Here is a 13,126-nt window from a genome sequence, read left to right as displayed (position 1 = left end):
GGTTCTCGCTCGCTGTTTTCCATAAATCGTGGGACCAGACTTTGTGGGTCGTGTCTCCGAAGTACCAGGCTGTTATGGCTGTGTATAGAGGCGCGCGCTTGATCACCCCGTGCGAGATATTTCGCGACAGCCAGAGACTTTCAGCGAAGACGAATTCGATGGGGCCGATCCAGGATACCCTTTATTTAGTTATACCAACTGGTTAGTCATGGGTGCGTAGTGGGGGCATGAGAGAGCAAGGAGGTAGGTAGGTAATTACCACGACCACGTAGCGAATTTCTCCGACTCCTCAACCAGTCTTCTCTCGCAGCCATCGCCTGGGAACCACAGTAAAGCCAGATGCATGAACTGGGTCGGGATGCTTTGCGTATCCCGAATGCTCAGTTCCGGGGCGTTGCTCAACTGCTGGAAGCGGTGGAAGATACCCTCGTACGCGCTGAGGATGTCCTGCTGGTAGGTGAGGTTTCTGCGGCTGTAATCCTGGACTGCCTTCTGGTAGCCCATGCTGTTGAGCCCCTGACTCCCGTGGCCCAGGTAGTGATAGGGCGTGGGATCTGGATCCTTTCTCAGATTCCGGTTCCACCAGGGCGGTCCGGTTCGGATTTCCAGCGCTATGCCGTCGCTGCGCGCTTCCTCGCTGTAGTTGTATCCCTCTCGCCACTGGGCTTCGCTGCAGTTGAAGAAGAGTTCCGCCGGCGTGAGGTACAGACAGCGCTGCGAGAGGGACTGTTCTTGGAATGTCCAGCCCCGGGTGTTCCATGTTGCGCGGCGGATTTCGTCGCATAAGGACGGGAGGCAGAGCGAGAGGTTGAGGGTTGTTCCGCTGGTGCTGTTGGTGATTTGGGCCGGGCTGAGAGGTTGGCCGGTTCGCGGGCTGATTCCACTCAGTCCGGCGTCTGCGTCGCTGCCTGCTGCGGCGACGAGGGTGACGGTCGCGTTGTCGTAGACATCCGCCATTTGTTCGATGATCCGTGCTTTGTCTTCCGGGTCGTCTTGGATGATGCATAGGGTGTCGACCCACAGGTATCGCATGCCGATCTGTCGGGTCATCTCCATTGCGTCGCGGACTGTACGAGGGATTCGGCCGGTGGTTCGTGAGACGGGTTGCGCTTGGGAGAGGCTTCTTGGAGCGCTGCATCGTGAGACGTTTTCACGGGTCGTGAGAAGAATTGGAATCTCTTTCTCATTGTTCCCCGGGGATAGGAGTGTTGGTATACGGCCCCATACGTAAGATAGAGCGGCGTATTCACATCTACTGCTCTTGAGCACCAGGCACTCGTCCACCACGTCGATGAGTCGAAACGGGTGGTCCTCGTGGAAGAGGCTCTCGCTCCCCAGACTTGGTAGCTGTCTGGGGTGTTTGTGGTTTCGACATTCGCTGAGCCAGCTTTGGATGAGCCCGACATCAATCCGCTGAGAGACCTCACGCCGGGGGAGGAAATTGGCTGCTGCGGACGAAGGGACTGTCTCAGGCAAATGCTCAATCTCGGCAATGATGAACCGACTCTTCCCGCGATCGAGCTGTCTGAGCGTGGCCCTGTTACGCTGAAATGTCGGGGGCTTCTGGTCGATGGCCAGCAGGATGCGTGGCTCAGGGTGTTCCATCCGGCCATGGATCCTCGCTGACAAGGGGCTTTGGCTGCGGATGAATACCCGGATCGATGCGTTGGTTTCGCAGCACACTCGACTTGTAGACCAGTCATCACCCCAGGCGATACGGACAGACTGGCAGATGAGGCTGCAGAAGGGACAATCGGCGTCGAGGTAGTCTGTCAGAAATCCGATGGCCTGTTCCTCGGTTTCATGCTGAAGCATTGCTTCCAGGTCCAGCTGGCTGCAGGCGCCGCAGAGCTGCGCTGGCAGGGATGGACTGGCATCATTCTCAATCGGCAGTTGCTCGACCTCTTCTTTGGGCTCTTCTTCTTTTCTGCATCTTTTGATTAAGGAAATAATGCCTCCCATTGTGGTGCGGTGTCAACTGGCTAATGCAATGGCCAGAGTGGTCATCACGGCAAATCCATTGAACGGACAGACGACTGCAATACCGCATCAGCCTCACATGTTCGCGTGAGGGGTCAATCCTCTTTGCTTCTTTGACGGGGCCCAAGTTCTGCTTAAAAGTTAGTGGCTGGCTAGAGACAATCAACACCCCAGTCAGCTCTACGTATCCGGCTGCCGGGCGGGTCAGCCTCTGCGTCATCTCGGCCAATTCGAAGAGGTTGCAGCGCCGATCATCTCCTCTTGGGAAGACCTGTCAATCAGATGCAACAAACATTTTTTTTGGCTTTGGTTCAGGAAAGCGCTGGGATAATGTAAATTCAATTGTCATTTCATTCGTATTCATCATGAGAAAGAGTGCTCAAAAATATAGTGACCAACGCACGGGAAGGGGCTGACACTCCTATTTCCTCGCAGTATCCAAGATCCCAAACAACGATATGGACGAATTAAACTCGATAAATAGGGCCGTCATTGTCGCAACCAGCTCGCGTGATAAGATATCCTCGAATCCTCAATCCAAAGCTAGATTCCTCGTCTTTCCAAAAACTTCAAAATCGTCTGACCAATGAATTCCGTATCGCTCTCGACAGCAAAGTGCCCGGCATCAATCAGATGCACCTCGGCATCTGGCAAGTCCCGCTTGAACGCCTCCGCTCCTGGGGGTATAAAAATTGGATCATTCTTACCCCATATCGCCAGCAACGGAACCTGCGACTTCCGAAAGTACTCGTGAAATTCGGGGTACAGTTTGACATTGTTCTCGTAGTCCTTGAACAGGTCGATCTGGATGTCTGGGTTTCCGGGACGCTGCAGCAACGCATAGTCCAGGTGGTACGCCTCAGGTGCAAGGGCGGTTGGGTCACGAGTGCCCTCGTCGTATTGCCACTTGGTCGCCTCGTAGGTCAGCATGGCCTGTTTCAGCGGGTCGCGGTCGGAGGGTTCATTGCGACTGGCCCAAAATAGTTTCACCGGATCCCAGAAAATGCCAAGGCCTTCCTCATAGGCATTGCCGTTCTGTGTGATGATCGCCTGGACGGCTTCGGGTCGCTGAAGGGCCAATCTCAGACCGGTCGGTGCTCCGTAGTCGAAGATGTAGACTGAGAATTGGGAAATCCCAAGGACATCGAGAAATTCGGCGACGGTGGATGTCAGGTTGGCGAATGTGTATTCGAACGAGAGCGGAGCCTCAGTGAATCCAAATCCAGGTAGATCAGGAGCGATGACCCGATATTTGACGGCCAGCAGGGGAATCAGATTGCGATACTGGTGAGAGGAGGAGGGGAACCCGTGCAGAAGAAGAATGACGGGGGCTGTTGCCGCACCCTGTTCCCGGTAAAAGACATTGGTCTTTGACTCCGGCAGAGGGACCCTCTTAATCTGTGTCAGGGCGTTTGACATGATGTTTGTCTGCCGGGGAACTTGTCAGTGGGTTGCCTTGGCTATGTTTTCATGTTTGGTGCTGTTCCGCGCCCTTTATAGGGAGGAGGCTGGCGTACCGGCCCCGCGGATGATCCCGACAGCCAATCCAATTGCCAGCCATCCGGTGGTGTTGATGACGCTGGATGACCATAAGATGATTCCATTCCCCCCAATCGCCAGGATCGGCATTTGCTGATCAGGGTTTAGCTGGGACGCGGATGCATTCCCACCAATGACTGCCGGCGCGACAACCCTAATTACGAGGACTAGTCCGAATCGGAATGCCCTGGAACAAGGTGGTGGCACAGTGGGAGGGAGGGGATGGTGTCATCGTGGCTGAAATGCGGAGGTGTTAAGAACATGGATCAAAATATGTCAGCCTAGCATGTGCTTCTGTGGCGAACGTATAAAAGGTCGAGATCCCCGTGCAACCATCCAGTAACACCCTCCAGAGCCGAAATCCGCATTTGGCTTGACATTATTAGAGCAGTACCTGAGAGGCAATCGAGGCCGTTTTATAATCCTTGATTCCAAATCTACACACACCACGTCATGCAGAGTGCACAGATGAAGGCTGTCGTCATCGAGAAATTCGGAGGCCCAGACTCTTTGGTCATTAAAGAAATTCCGAAACCAGAGCCCAAGCTCGGTGAAGTGGTGCTTAGAGTCAAGGCTTTTGGTGTCAACCATGCCGAGATGCACATGCGCAAGGGAGAATGGGCGGAATGGATGCCTGTGAGTGGCATTGAATGTGTCGGGGTTGTCGCGGCCTGTCCCGGGGGAGAATTTGAGGAAGGTGCCCCGGTGGCCAGTCTGATGGGGGGACTTGGCCGCACCATCAATGGCAGTTATGCCGAGTATACAAGAGTACGAGCATCCAATGTGGTCGCCTTGGGGCCTGCAGCGTCGGAGCTTGGATGGCATCAGCTAGCAGCAATTCCTGAATCATATGCCACCGCGTGGACATGCTTGTTTCGAAATCTCAACTTGCAGAGTGGACAAAAGATATTGATCCGGGGTGCGACTTCGGCCTTTGGCCAGGCTGCGCTGAATCTAGCGGTGGAGAAGGGTGCCCACGTCATCGCAACCAGCCGGAAGCGAGAGCGATTTGCACATCTGAAGTCCTTGGGTGCCGACCGTGCAGAGATCGAGGGTCCTAATCTCTCGGACCGCCTCCCAGAGAAGTTCGATGCCGTCCTCGACTTGATCGGAAATAGCACCGTTGTGGATTCGCTCAAGATGGTTCGCCGGGACGGCAGAGTGTGTCTAGCTGGTTTTCTCGGAGGACTGGCGCCCATTCAAGATTTCAACCCGCTCCTCCAGATGGCCAGTGGAGTACACTTCAGCTTCTTTGGAAGCTTCGTCTTTGGGACTCCTGAATTTCCGTTGTCTGACGTTCCCTTGCAGTCAATTGTGAACATGGTGGCCGACAGGAAATTTCAGGCAGAGCCATCGCAGGTTTTCAAGTTTCACGAAATCAGGGAAGCACATCGAATTATGGAAGCCAACGAAGCCAACGGGAAGCTTGTCGTGGTAGTCGAGTAGAGGTCATCTTCTTGGCTCCTGCACTTGAAAGAAATTAGCTTGCTGTGTCTTTCTAAACCAAGGCATGTGTGGCTCTCCACATGCGTTGCAGAACGATGCCGGCAAGTCGAGCACAGTCCTAATGGCACTTACATTGAGTCCGACAGTCAACCCTTTATTTATTTGGGCACGAGACGCGGGTATAAAACAACGCTGTCCAGGCAAAGACATAGCCAGAGTATATATGGGCGTGTTCTATAGTATACGAGTATGTGCATTTTGACCTTGAGCTGACTAGGGAAAGCCAACCTTCCACAGAAATTTCGCTTAGCCACCTGCAGCACATCAGAGGGATCCCTGTAGCTGTGCCTCCCCGCTGTCACCAATTGTGCTCCCAGGTTAAGATAGGAGTAAACCAGTGAGGTATGGGACCCGGGAAAAGGAAGGTTTCTCCAGATATCCTTTTCGGTAGGTAGGGTTGTATGTTCCAATTCCTCCTGAGACCCCTTCTATGCTTGGAGCTCTGCAAGCCCCTCTTCAGTGTCCCAGTATCCGATGTCTGGTCTAATCGACACTAACCATAGTATTAGGGGATCGCTCGCCTGGGCTGTCCGGACCACACGCTGTCTTTGGGGTTGTTCGTTCGCTGCGGTGATGACTGTAGGAGAAAAACACCTAAGAACAAAATCGTATCAGCTTAATGGTCTTTTCCTTGACTAGGGGACTTTACTGCCGCTACTCAGCCACTTAGCATGGTTTACCATGGTTCACAGTCATCTGCTCCAGGACGCGAGCAACTCGAACCGGAGGCTCGGCGTAGAGGATGGAGACTGTTCTTTGGCTGGTAGTGACCATATTATCGTGCAGGTATAATATAAGGCAGAATCCCCCGAGCAGGGGATTTTTCAAGGAGAGTCCGACCATGCTGGTGGAGAGTGGAGGAGTGAAGTAAGGCGAAGAGTGTTTACATCTGAAGCAATGACTAAGTCGAGCACCCAGCCAATAATTGTACCTGGCTGTTCGCTACTGCAAACTACGCCTCGAGCCTCCATAAGTGGAAGGTCGGTACACGTGACGAGATTATTCTAGGAGGGCCTCTCCTCCTAGTCCGCCTCACATTGAGGGCAACCGTCACGACATATCGGATATCCGACTCGTTTCACCCACCATATGCTTTCGTACCCACGCCATCCCTGTAGCTGTGTGAGGAGTTTACTTGCAAGTTTCGGGCAGGTCGGGATACCGACGACGGGAGATCCCGACCCCAGGCCCAGGCCAGGGTCCAGCCTAGACAATGCAAGGGGCCATTCCAGCCGTGCATCTACGACATACTGACAGGCTTCTCTGCACAGAAATAGAACACGTGGAGAGGTCCACTGCGACCGTGTATTAAGCATATTATCCGCATCCTGACAGACACACGCCAGGTCGACTATTAGATAGTACTGTTGGTATTGATCCCATAAAAACGCCATCGCTCCCATCTTCCCCCATCGCCATCGAGTACCGCCCCGGGGTGGCTTTGAAACCGGACATATCAAGAAAAAGCTCAGCGAAAATCCATGTCAAATCAGAAAAGAAAGAAGCAACAAAGGTGTGCCCCGCGTAACCCCGTAAACTCCACGCTGAACCTTTATCATTTTCCCTGCTGCTGGTTAGTCGGCGCACAGTCATCGACAGGGGTAGTCAGCGCAAACCGCCTTACATTCACGGTACCAGTGGCTGGCTTCTGTTCGTCCGTCGCATGGGTGCAGTCTCGGGCATCGTGGCCGCGATGATAACACTTACGACAAATCTGCTCGGGGCAGACACGCGCGGTGTGACCCAACGTCCAGCAGGTATAGCAGCGCGGGACGGGGCAGTGGTTGGCCTCGTGGTCGGTGGCGCTGCAATTCTCGCAGGGCGCCATTGGAATAGTGAGTGGAGATGCTCGGGTTCTTTGGGTGGTTATCAAAGAGGATTTGAGTGAAAGTACGGTGGTGGCGGTGTTGTAGCGGCAAAGATGATGTCAGTAGGAGGGAGGAGGCAGACGGAAAGCCGGGATAGATATCGGGGAGTCAACCGTCACGGGGCTATTCAATCCCCCCAGCTGTCCCCAAACACAGTCTTTATCCTAGCAATCAAACAACAATGCGATCGATGTATACCGGCACGGCACGGGCAAATTCACCAGGTAGAGAGAAGTGAAGATTCAAGTACCTGCATTGCCATCTACATGCCGATCCCATCAATTTCAACGGTCGGGTGGGGTTCGTCCCGGGGAGAAAGACAGAGTAACGGTGCCACTGAGCCCCCCCGGCTGCCCTCCCTTGCCTCTTCCGCATCCGCATCGTGATGTCATTACTATAACTCAGGCACATGTCGGATTGATACGTAGTACAGGAAAAAGCCCCCGGAGACCCCCCCCCCCAGTAGTTACTCGGTGTGGAAACGCTGGAAAGCAGTCGAAAGTGATTTGGGGGGGACGCCCAGGGCCGCTAAACGGCCGCTAACTCTATGGAAGGAATGGGTCCGCCGATCCCCAGTTCCTTTTTCTGGGGCTTCTTCGCGCCTTCACTAACTATATTAATATTGCTTCCGTGCTACCCGTCCCACTGGTCGGCCTCGGCTAACAATGGCTCGCCCGAGAGGGAGAGGCAAGGGAATGACCGACCACCTCGTTCTTCGGAAAAAGCGAATGAGGGGGAGGCCCCCAATAATTGTGCGCTGGGGTAATCAACGGATGGGTCGTCATTCATTGGGCCGGGGCACAGTGAGGGAGGGAGAGATGGAGACAATGGACCGGACAGCCTCGGTAACTAGATCTCAAAAAATAGAAGCTTTCCCCGCACATTGCAAAGCCACCTGCAGGCGCTGCGGTCGCTGGTCGCTTTACTAGGTAACTAGTAGTACTTATATGTCTCCCCCCACGCCCCTTGGGGTGCCACGACATCCCTCCCTCCTTTTCCCTCCTCTTTTCTTTCACGCCATATCACTACGGACCACCCGACCGTGCCGGTTGAAACATGGTCTTCCACCCCCCCAAAGATTCAGGCGTCCTGCCGCCCATCCCGGACAATATTCCAATCAGTGAGTTCATGCTCACGGACCTTTACGGACGCACGCCCCTCGGTTACTCAAGAGACCCCTTTACCTGCGGCATCACCGGCAAAAGCTTCTCGGCGTTGGAGGTCGTGGATCGCGTCGACCATCTGGCTCGCGGCTTGGCCAAGGAATTCAACTGGGCCCCCAACACCGGCACCGAATGGGACAAGACAGCAGCCTTGTTCAGCTTGAACACGGTGCGTTTGCTGACTGTGACGCTTTGACGCCCTCACTGCTGACCAATCCCGCGCACAGCTGGATACCCTGACTCTATCATGGGCCGTACATCAGTTGGGAGGCGTGGTGACACCAGCGAATGCGGCTTACTCGGCAGCGGAGCTGAAGCACCAGCTGCTTGATTCCAAGGCCCAGGTCCTCTTCACCTGTCTCCCCCTCCTGCAAACTGCGCTCGAGGGTGCCGCCCTCGCAGGCTTTCCCAAGCATCGCATATACCTCTTGGAACTCCCGCCGCCGCTCACGGCCGGCATCCAGGCCCCCGCCCAATACAAGACCGTCTCGCAGTTTATCGAACAGGGCAAGTCGCTCCCGAGGCTCGAGAGGCTGAAGTGGACCGCCGGGGAGGGCGCTCGTCGGACGGCGTTCCTCTGTTATTCCAGTGGGACGTCTGGGTTGCCTGTAAGTGGAAACGATCGGAATGGGAACCTTTCAGGGATCCCAGCTGACTGGCTTCTTATGCAGAAAGGGGTGATGATCTCACACCGCAACGTAATTGCCAACGTCCTGCAGATCTCGGCGTTTGAGAGCTCGTGGCGCGACACGATCAAGGCCCCCGGGACACAGTCCAATCACACGGAGATTTCGCTGTGCCTGCTGCCTCAAAGCCATATCTATTCCCTCGTGGTCATTTGCCATGCGGGCCCCTTCAGAGGCGACCAGACGATCGTCCTGCCCAAGTTCGATTTAAAGTCATACTTGGCTTCAATTCAAAACTTTAAGATCTCGGGATTGTTTCTGGTTGGTACACCTCAATCCGCACGGAGACTCCCCTGGGCCGATCGCTCATCGTTTTGTCTGTCTAGGTTCCTCCGATCATTATTAGCATGCTTCGGAACCACAATATTTGCTCCCAGTACGATCTGAGTTCGATCACCACGCTTTTTACCGGCGCCGCACCCCTGGGTATGGAAACCGCGGCGGACTTCCAGAAACTCTATCCGAACGTGCTCGTGCGACAAGGATACGGTCCGTTTCCCCAGTCCCGGAAGACATTACCCACACTGACAGCCGTTTTAGGCCTGACTGAGACATCAACCGTCGTGTGTTCCACCCACCCTACTGACATCTACCTTGGTTCGTCCGGCTGCCTTATTCCTGGGGTTCAAGCGCGCATTGTGACCCCCGAGGGAGAAGAGATCACAACCTATGATACTCCCGGTGAACTGGTGGTCTACAGCCCAAGTGTTGTTTTGGGCTATCTCAGGAACGAGAAGGCCGACAAGGAGACGTTTGAAAACGGGTGGATGCGCACCGGTGACGAGGCCGTCGTCCGGCTGGGACCGAAGAAGACGGAGCATTTCTTCATCGTTGATCGCATCAAGGAACTGATCAAGGTCAAGGTACGTATCCCACAGCACATCCCTTACTTGCGCGAGCATGGAGTAACAGGCCAAACCCATCAGGGACTGCAAGTCGCCCCAGCAGAGCTGGAAGCTCACCTTCTCACCCACCCGGCTGTCGCCGACTGCGCCGTCATCGCCATCCCCGACGACGCGGCCGGGGAGATCCCCAAGGCCATCGTGGTCAAGTCGGCCTCTGCTAGTGGCAGCGACGAGGAGATCACCCAGTCGATCAAGAAGCATGTCGAGGATCACAAGGCTCGGCACAAGTGGCTGAAGGGCAGTGTCCGGTTCATCGATGCTGTCCCCAAGAGCCCGAGCGGCAAGATTTTGCGCCGACTCCTCCGCGACCAGGAGAAGGAAGCAAAGAGGCAGGCTGGCCCCCGGCTGTAATGTCATGATGATTCACGAAGTATCCGTCTAGAGGGGTCTGGACCCCATGCAAGATTTTCTGCTTTCAATGTATGCTTCGGATGTAACCATTGTGTACCCTTTATATTTCCTAGATAGTACCCCACGTATCAGATTCCAATATAGAGAGAATCCTTGTCTGCAAATAATAATAATGATGCACCGAAATCGCCGCCAGCTTCTGCAGGCGGCGGCGGCGGCGGTGTTTGCCGCGTTTGCATCGATCGCGGGGAAGATTCGAATTTCTAAGCGGGGGTTGATCGGGCGATTGCTCAGCAACAGAAAAAAATAATAGCTAGCCATTCTTCCAGCTTCGCCCCTCTTCCTGCCAACCCTCTTTGGAATAGACCTCGGGGAAGTTTCCGGTTGAATATCTCTTCCTCAGACCGATCAACCCCGAAAACACACCCTCCCCCATCCTCTGTACTCCTCGACTCCCTCTTTTCTCGCACCATACATCACCATGTCGTCGTCCCAAGATCCCACCCGCGACGAGGACGCCTATATCGAGGGCGATGAAGCCGATGAGGTCATCAACCGCGATGAGGACCACCCCATGGAGTCCGACGGAGAGGATGAAGACCAGGACATGACGTTTGAGCAAGAAATCACCCTCGAGAACGACTCCGCCGCCCACTTCGACAGCCACAACGACTCCGTCTTCTGCATTGCTCAACATCCCATTCACAACCACATTGTCGTCACGGGCTCCGGTGATGACACCGCCTACATCTTCGATTCCACGCCGAATGAAGCGCGCCCCGTCCTCCCCAAGAGCTACGAGTCGGATCCTCAACCGAGGCGCGAGCGCGATTCGCTGAAGCCGATCTTGAAGCTGGAGGGCCACACGGACACCGTCAATGCGGTCGCATTCACCGAGCCCAAGGGAGAGTATGTCGTGACGGCGGGTCTAGACGGCAAGCTGCGTGCCTGGCGCGATGCGACGGCCCAGGGAACCGGGGGCGCATGGCAGTATGTCGCGGAGATGCAGGAAGTGGAGGAGATCAACTGGGTCGCTGTGTGCCCGTCCGAGAAGGGTGATGAGGGCAAGAGCAACGTCATCGCTCTGGGTGCCAACGATGGCAGTGCCTGGGTGTTCCGTATCGACCACCGGGACGCCTCGCAGCCCATCTCTATCGTCCAGTCTTTCTTCCAGCACACCGGATCCTGCACGGCTGGTGCCTGGACCCCGGACGGAAAGCTGCTCGCGACCGTCTCGGAAGACGGCAGCTTCTATGTCTACGATGTCTTCGGTGAGGCTGCCGCCGCCGGCGTCGCCTACTCGGCTGGAACCAACGCCGTGGTCGGTTTGACCGCGGAGGATCAGCGCTTTGCGGTCGAGGGTGGATTGTACGCTGTTACTATCTCTCCCGGTGGCTCGATTGCTGCTGTTGGTGGTGCAGAAGGCCACATCAGGGTGGTCGGTCTTCCTCGTCTGGCCCCAGCCGGGGGCCCTGCTGCTGCCAAGGTCAAGGGCAAGAACGTCTCCCAGGCGTCGACCGGAGCCTCGGCTGCAGGCACCATCCTCGCCTCTCTCCAGGCCCAGGGTGACGGCGTCGAGACCCTCTCCTTCTCTTCCCCTCCCCTGACCCTTCTAGCCGCTGGTTCCGTCGACGGATCTATCGCCCTCTTTGACGCCGCTCATCGCTTCGCCGTCCGCCGCCACATCCGTGATGCGCACGAGGGCGCCGTGGTCAAGGTGGAGTTCCTTCAGAGCCGTGCTCCCGGGGGCCCCGTGCCTCGTCCCAACCCCATTGCGTCCGCCGCTGCGGGCCAGGGCCAGACGTGGCTTCTCACCTCGGTCGGTATGGACGGTATCGTCAGACGCTGGGACGCCCGTGGAGGAACCGCGGCCGCTGCCCACGGTCTGCTGAAGGAGTGGAAGGGCCACCTGGGACTCGTCGAGAACTCCGAGGGAGAGCAATCGGGCGGTATCATGGCATTTGTGCAGAGCACGGACGGAAAGCGGGTCGTCACTGCGGGTGATGACGGCATTTCCTTGGTCTTCGAGTGATTCTGGTAACGATGGATAGACAAAAAAATTATGTATAGATGCGAGTGCCTTAAGGGCATATTATGTTATGCGAATCTGATGATCATGTTTCTAGCCAATTGGGCCATGTTACCGTTTTACTTAGTTGATAATAGTCAAAGACTATATAAAAAGCGCTTTCTTTAAAAGACCGGTACTGAACACCTACTACTAAGCCAATTCCATCACACCAACGAACAATGCACTTAGTAATGTTATGTGATAAAAGAACAGATACTACCTATGTACACCCGACAAATGAAACAACCCAAGCGCCGTCTAGAGAGCTGGAGGGGGCCATCCAGGACAATGAGACCACACTCTATCTCCTCTCCTTGCTTCAGCCGTTTCCGGCTTCATTACACCCACAGATCCCCGATTCCTTCAATCACATACGGATGCCTCCAGTCTCAGCAATCCGGGGTATCCTTCGACTTTTCTACCGCATGTCGGTTCCCGCCGCGTCCGCGTCGCCGATCGTCGTTCTTTAGTGGTGGGCGTCGCCGTGGTGGTGGTCGTCCTTCAGGAAGAAGTGCTCGTAGGCGCAGTAGCCGGCGAAGGCAACGGTGGCAATGCCGAAGCCGGGGAAGATGCGCTTGAAACGGTTGGCGCGGCTGAAGGGGCCGGTGTATCTCCAGGTCTCGCTGGAAGGGGTCAGTAGGGAAAATTGTGTCATGGGAGGGTCGTGAAGCGGGGGAGATCGTACCCGCGACCCCAGGGGTCCTTCTTGGCCCAGGATGACTGGGGGTGGGCGGCCTTCTTGAATTCGCTGAGGTCGAATCCGGTGAGGTTGGGAGGGGCCATGGTGGGCGAGTGGGCGGGTGGGAGAGGGGAAGCGAGGAGATAGCGTGGAGATTCGGTAGCGGAGGGGGCAGCGAGAAGGATGAGTGCGTGATCCGCAGGTTCCGGGCAGACAATGGACGGCAAAGGGAGGGGGAAAGCGGCGGGGAGAGAGGCGGGAGGAGCGAGAGGAAGTTGAAGCTGTACAGCCCGAGGAGAACGGCTTGGCGCGCTAGGCCGCATCCAGCGACGGCAGCTTGTCCGCCTTCTTCGATCGGTTGTGTCCCTCCTGCTGCTG

The 13,126-nt window shown here is 55.7% G+C and overlaps 6 protein-coding genes across 6 annotated transcripts; 3 read left to right on the top strand and 3 right to left on the bottom strand.

Annotated features, from left to right (window-relative positions):
* Nucleotides 1–198: 198 nt before the first annotated feature.
* BO70DRAFT_362926 (HET domain-containing protein) lies at nt 199–2,048 on the bottom strand. Its single transcript, XM_025543446.1, has one exon. The coding sequence runs from the start codon at nt 1,960–1,962 to the stop codon at nt 256–258; it is 1,707 nt and encodes a 568-aa protein (XP_025398363.1). The 5' UTR covers nt 1,963–2,048; the 3' UTR covers nt 199–255.
* A 255-nt stretch (nt 2,049–2,303) lies between these two features.
* On the bottom strand, nt 2,304–3,470 carry BO70DRAFT_362925 (alpha/beta fold hydrolase). The gene has a single exon (XM_025543445.1). The coding sequence runs from the start codon at nt 3,397–3,399 to the stop codon at nt 2,524–2,526; it is 876 nt and encodes a 291-aa protein (XP_025398362.1). The 5' UTR covers nt 3,400–3,470; the 3' UTR covers nt 2,304–2,523.
* Nucleotides 3,471–3,987: 517 nt separating this feature from the next.
* Nucleotides 3,988–4,965, top strand: BO70DRAFT_293697 (alcohol dehydrogenase zinc-binding domain protein; the record flags this gene model as incomplete). Its single annotated transcript, XM_025539451.1, has 1 exon — nt 3,988–4,965. One exon carries the CDS (start codon nt 3,988–3,990, stop codon nt 4,963–4,965), a length of 978 nt encoding a protein of 325 aa, XP_025398361.1.
* A 2,917-nt stretch (nt 4,966–7,882) lies between these two features.
* On the top strand, nt 7,883–10,135 carry BO70DRAFT_429956 (acyl--CoA ligase). The gene is made up of 6 exons (XM_025548111.1): nt 7,883–8,225; nt 8,284–8,664; nt 8,728–9,003; nt 9,069–9,231; nt 9,283–9,605; nt 9,669–10,135. Exons 1-6 carry the CDS (start codon nt 7,950–7,952, stop codon nt 9,996–9,998), a joined length of 1,749 nt encoding a protein of 582 aa, XP_025398360.1. The 5' UTR covers nt 7,883–7,949; the 3' UTR covers nt 9,999–10,135.
* Nucleotides 10,136–10,317: 182 nt separating this feature from the next.
* On the top strand, nt 10,318–12,142 carry BO70DRAFT_362920 (WD40 repeat domain-containing protein). Its single transcript, XM_025543444.1, has one exon. The coding sequence runs from the start codon at nt 10,480–10,482 to the stop codon at nt 12,028–12,030; it is 1,551 nt and encodes a 516-aa protein (XP_025398359.1). The 5' UTR covers nt 10,318–10,479; the 3' UTR covers nt 12,031–12,142.
* Nucleotides 12,143–12,239: 97 nt separating this feature from the next.
* On the bottom strand, nt 12,240–12,838 carry BO70DRAFT_362919 (NADH dehydrogenase [ubiquinone] 1 beta subcomplex subunit 3). Its single transcript, XM_025543443.1, has one exon. It carries the CDS (start codon nt 12,722–12,724, stop codon nt 12,536–12,538), a length of 189 nt encoding a protein of 62 aa, XP_025398358.1. The 5' UTR covers nt 12,725–12,838; the 3' UTR covers nt 12,240–12,535.
* Between the last annotated feature and the right edge of the window lie 288 nt (nt 12,839–13,126).

Source organism: Aspergillus heteromorphus (assembly GCF_003184545.1).
Source record: "Aspergillus heteromorphus CBS 117.55 chromosome Unknown BO70scaffold_16, whole genome shotgun sequence".
Classification (NCBI taxonomy): Eukaryota; Fungi; Ascomycota; class Eurotiomycetes; order Eurotiales; family Aspergillaceae; genus Aspergillus; species Aspergillus heteromorphus.
This window is presented reverse-complemented; position numbering and strand designations above follow the sequence as displayed.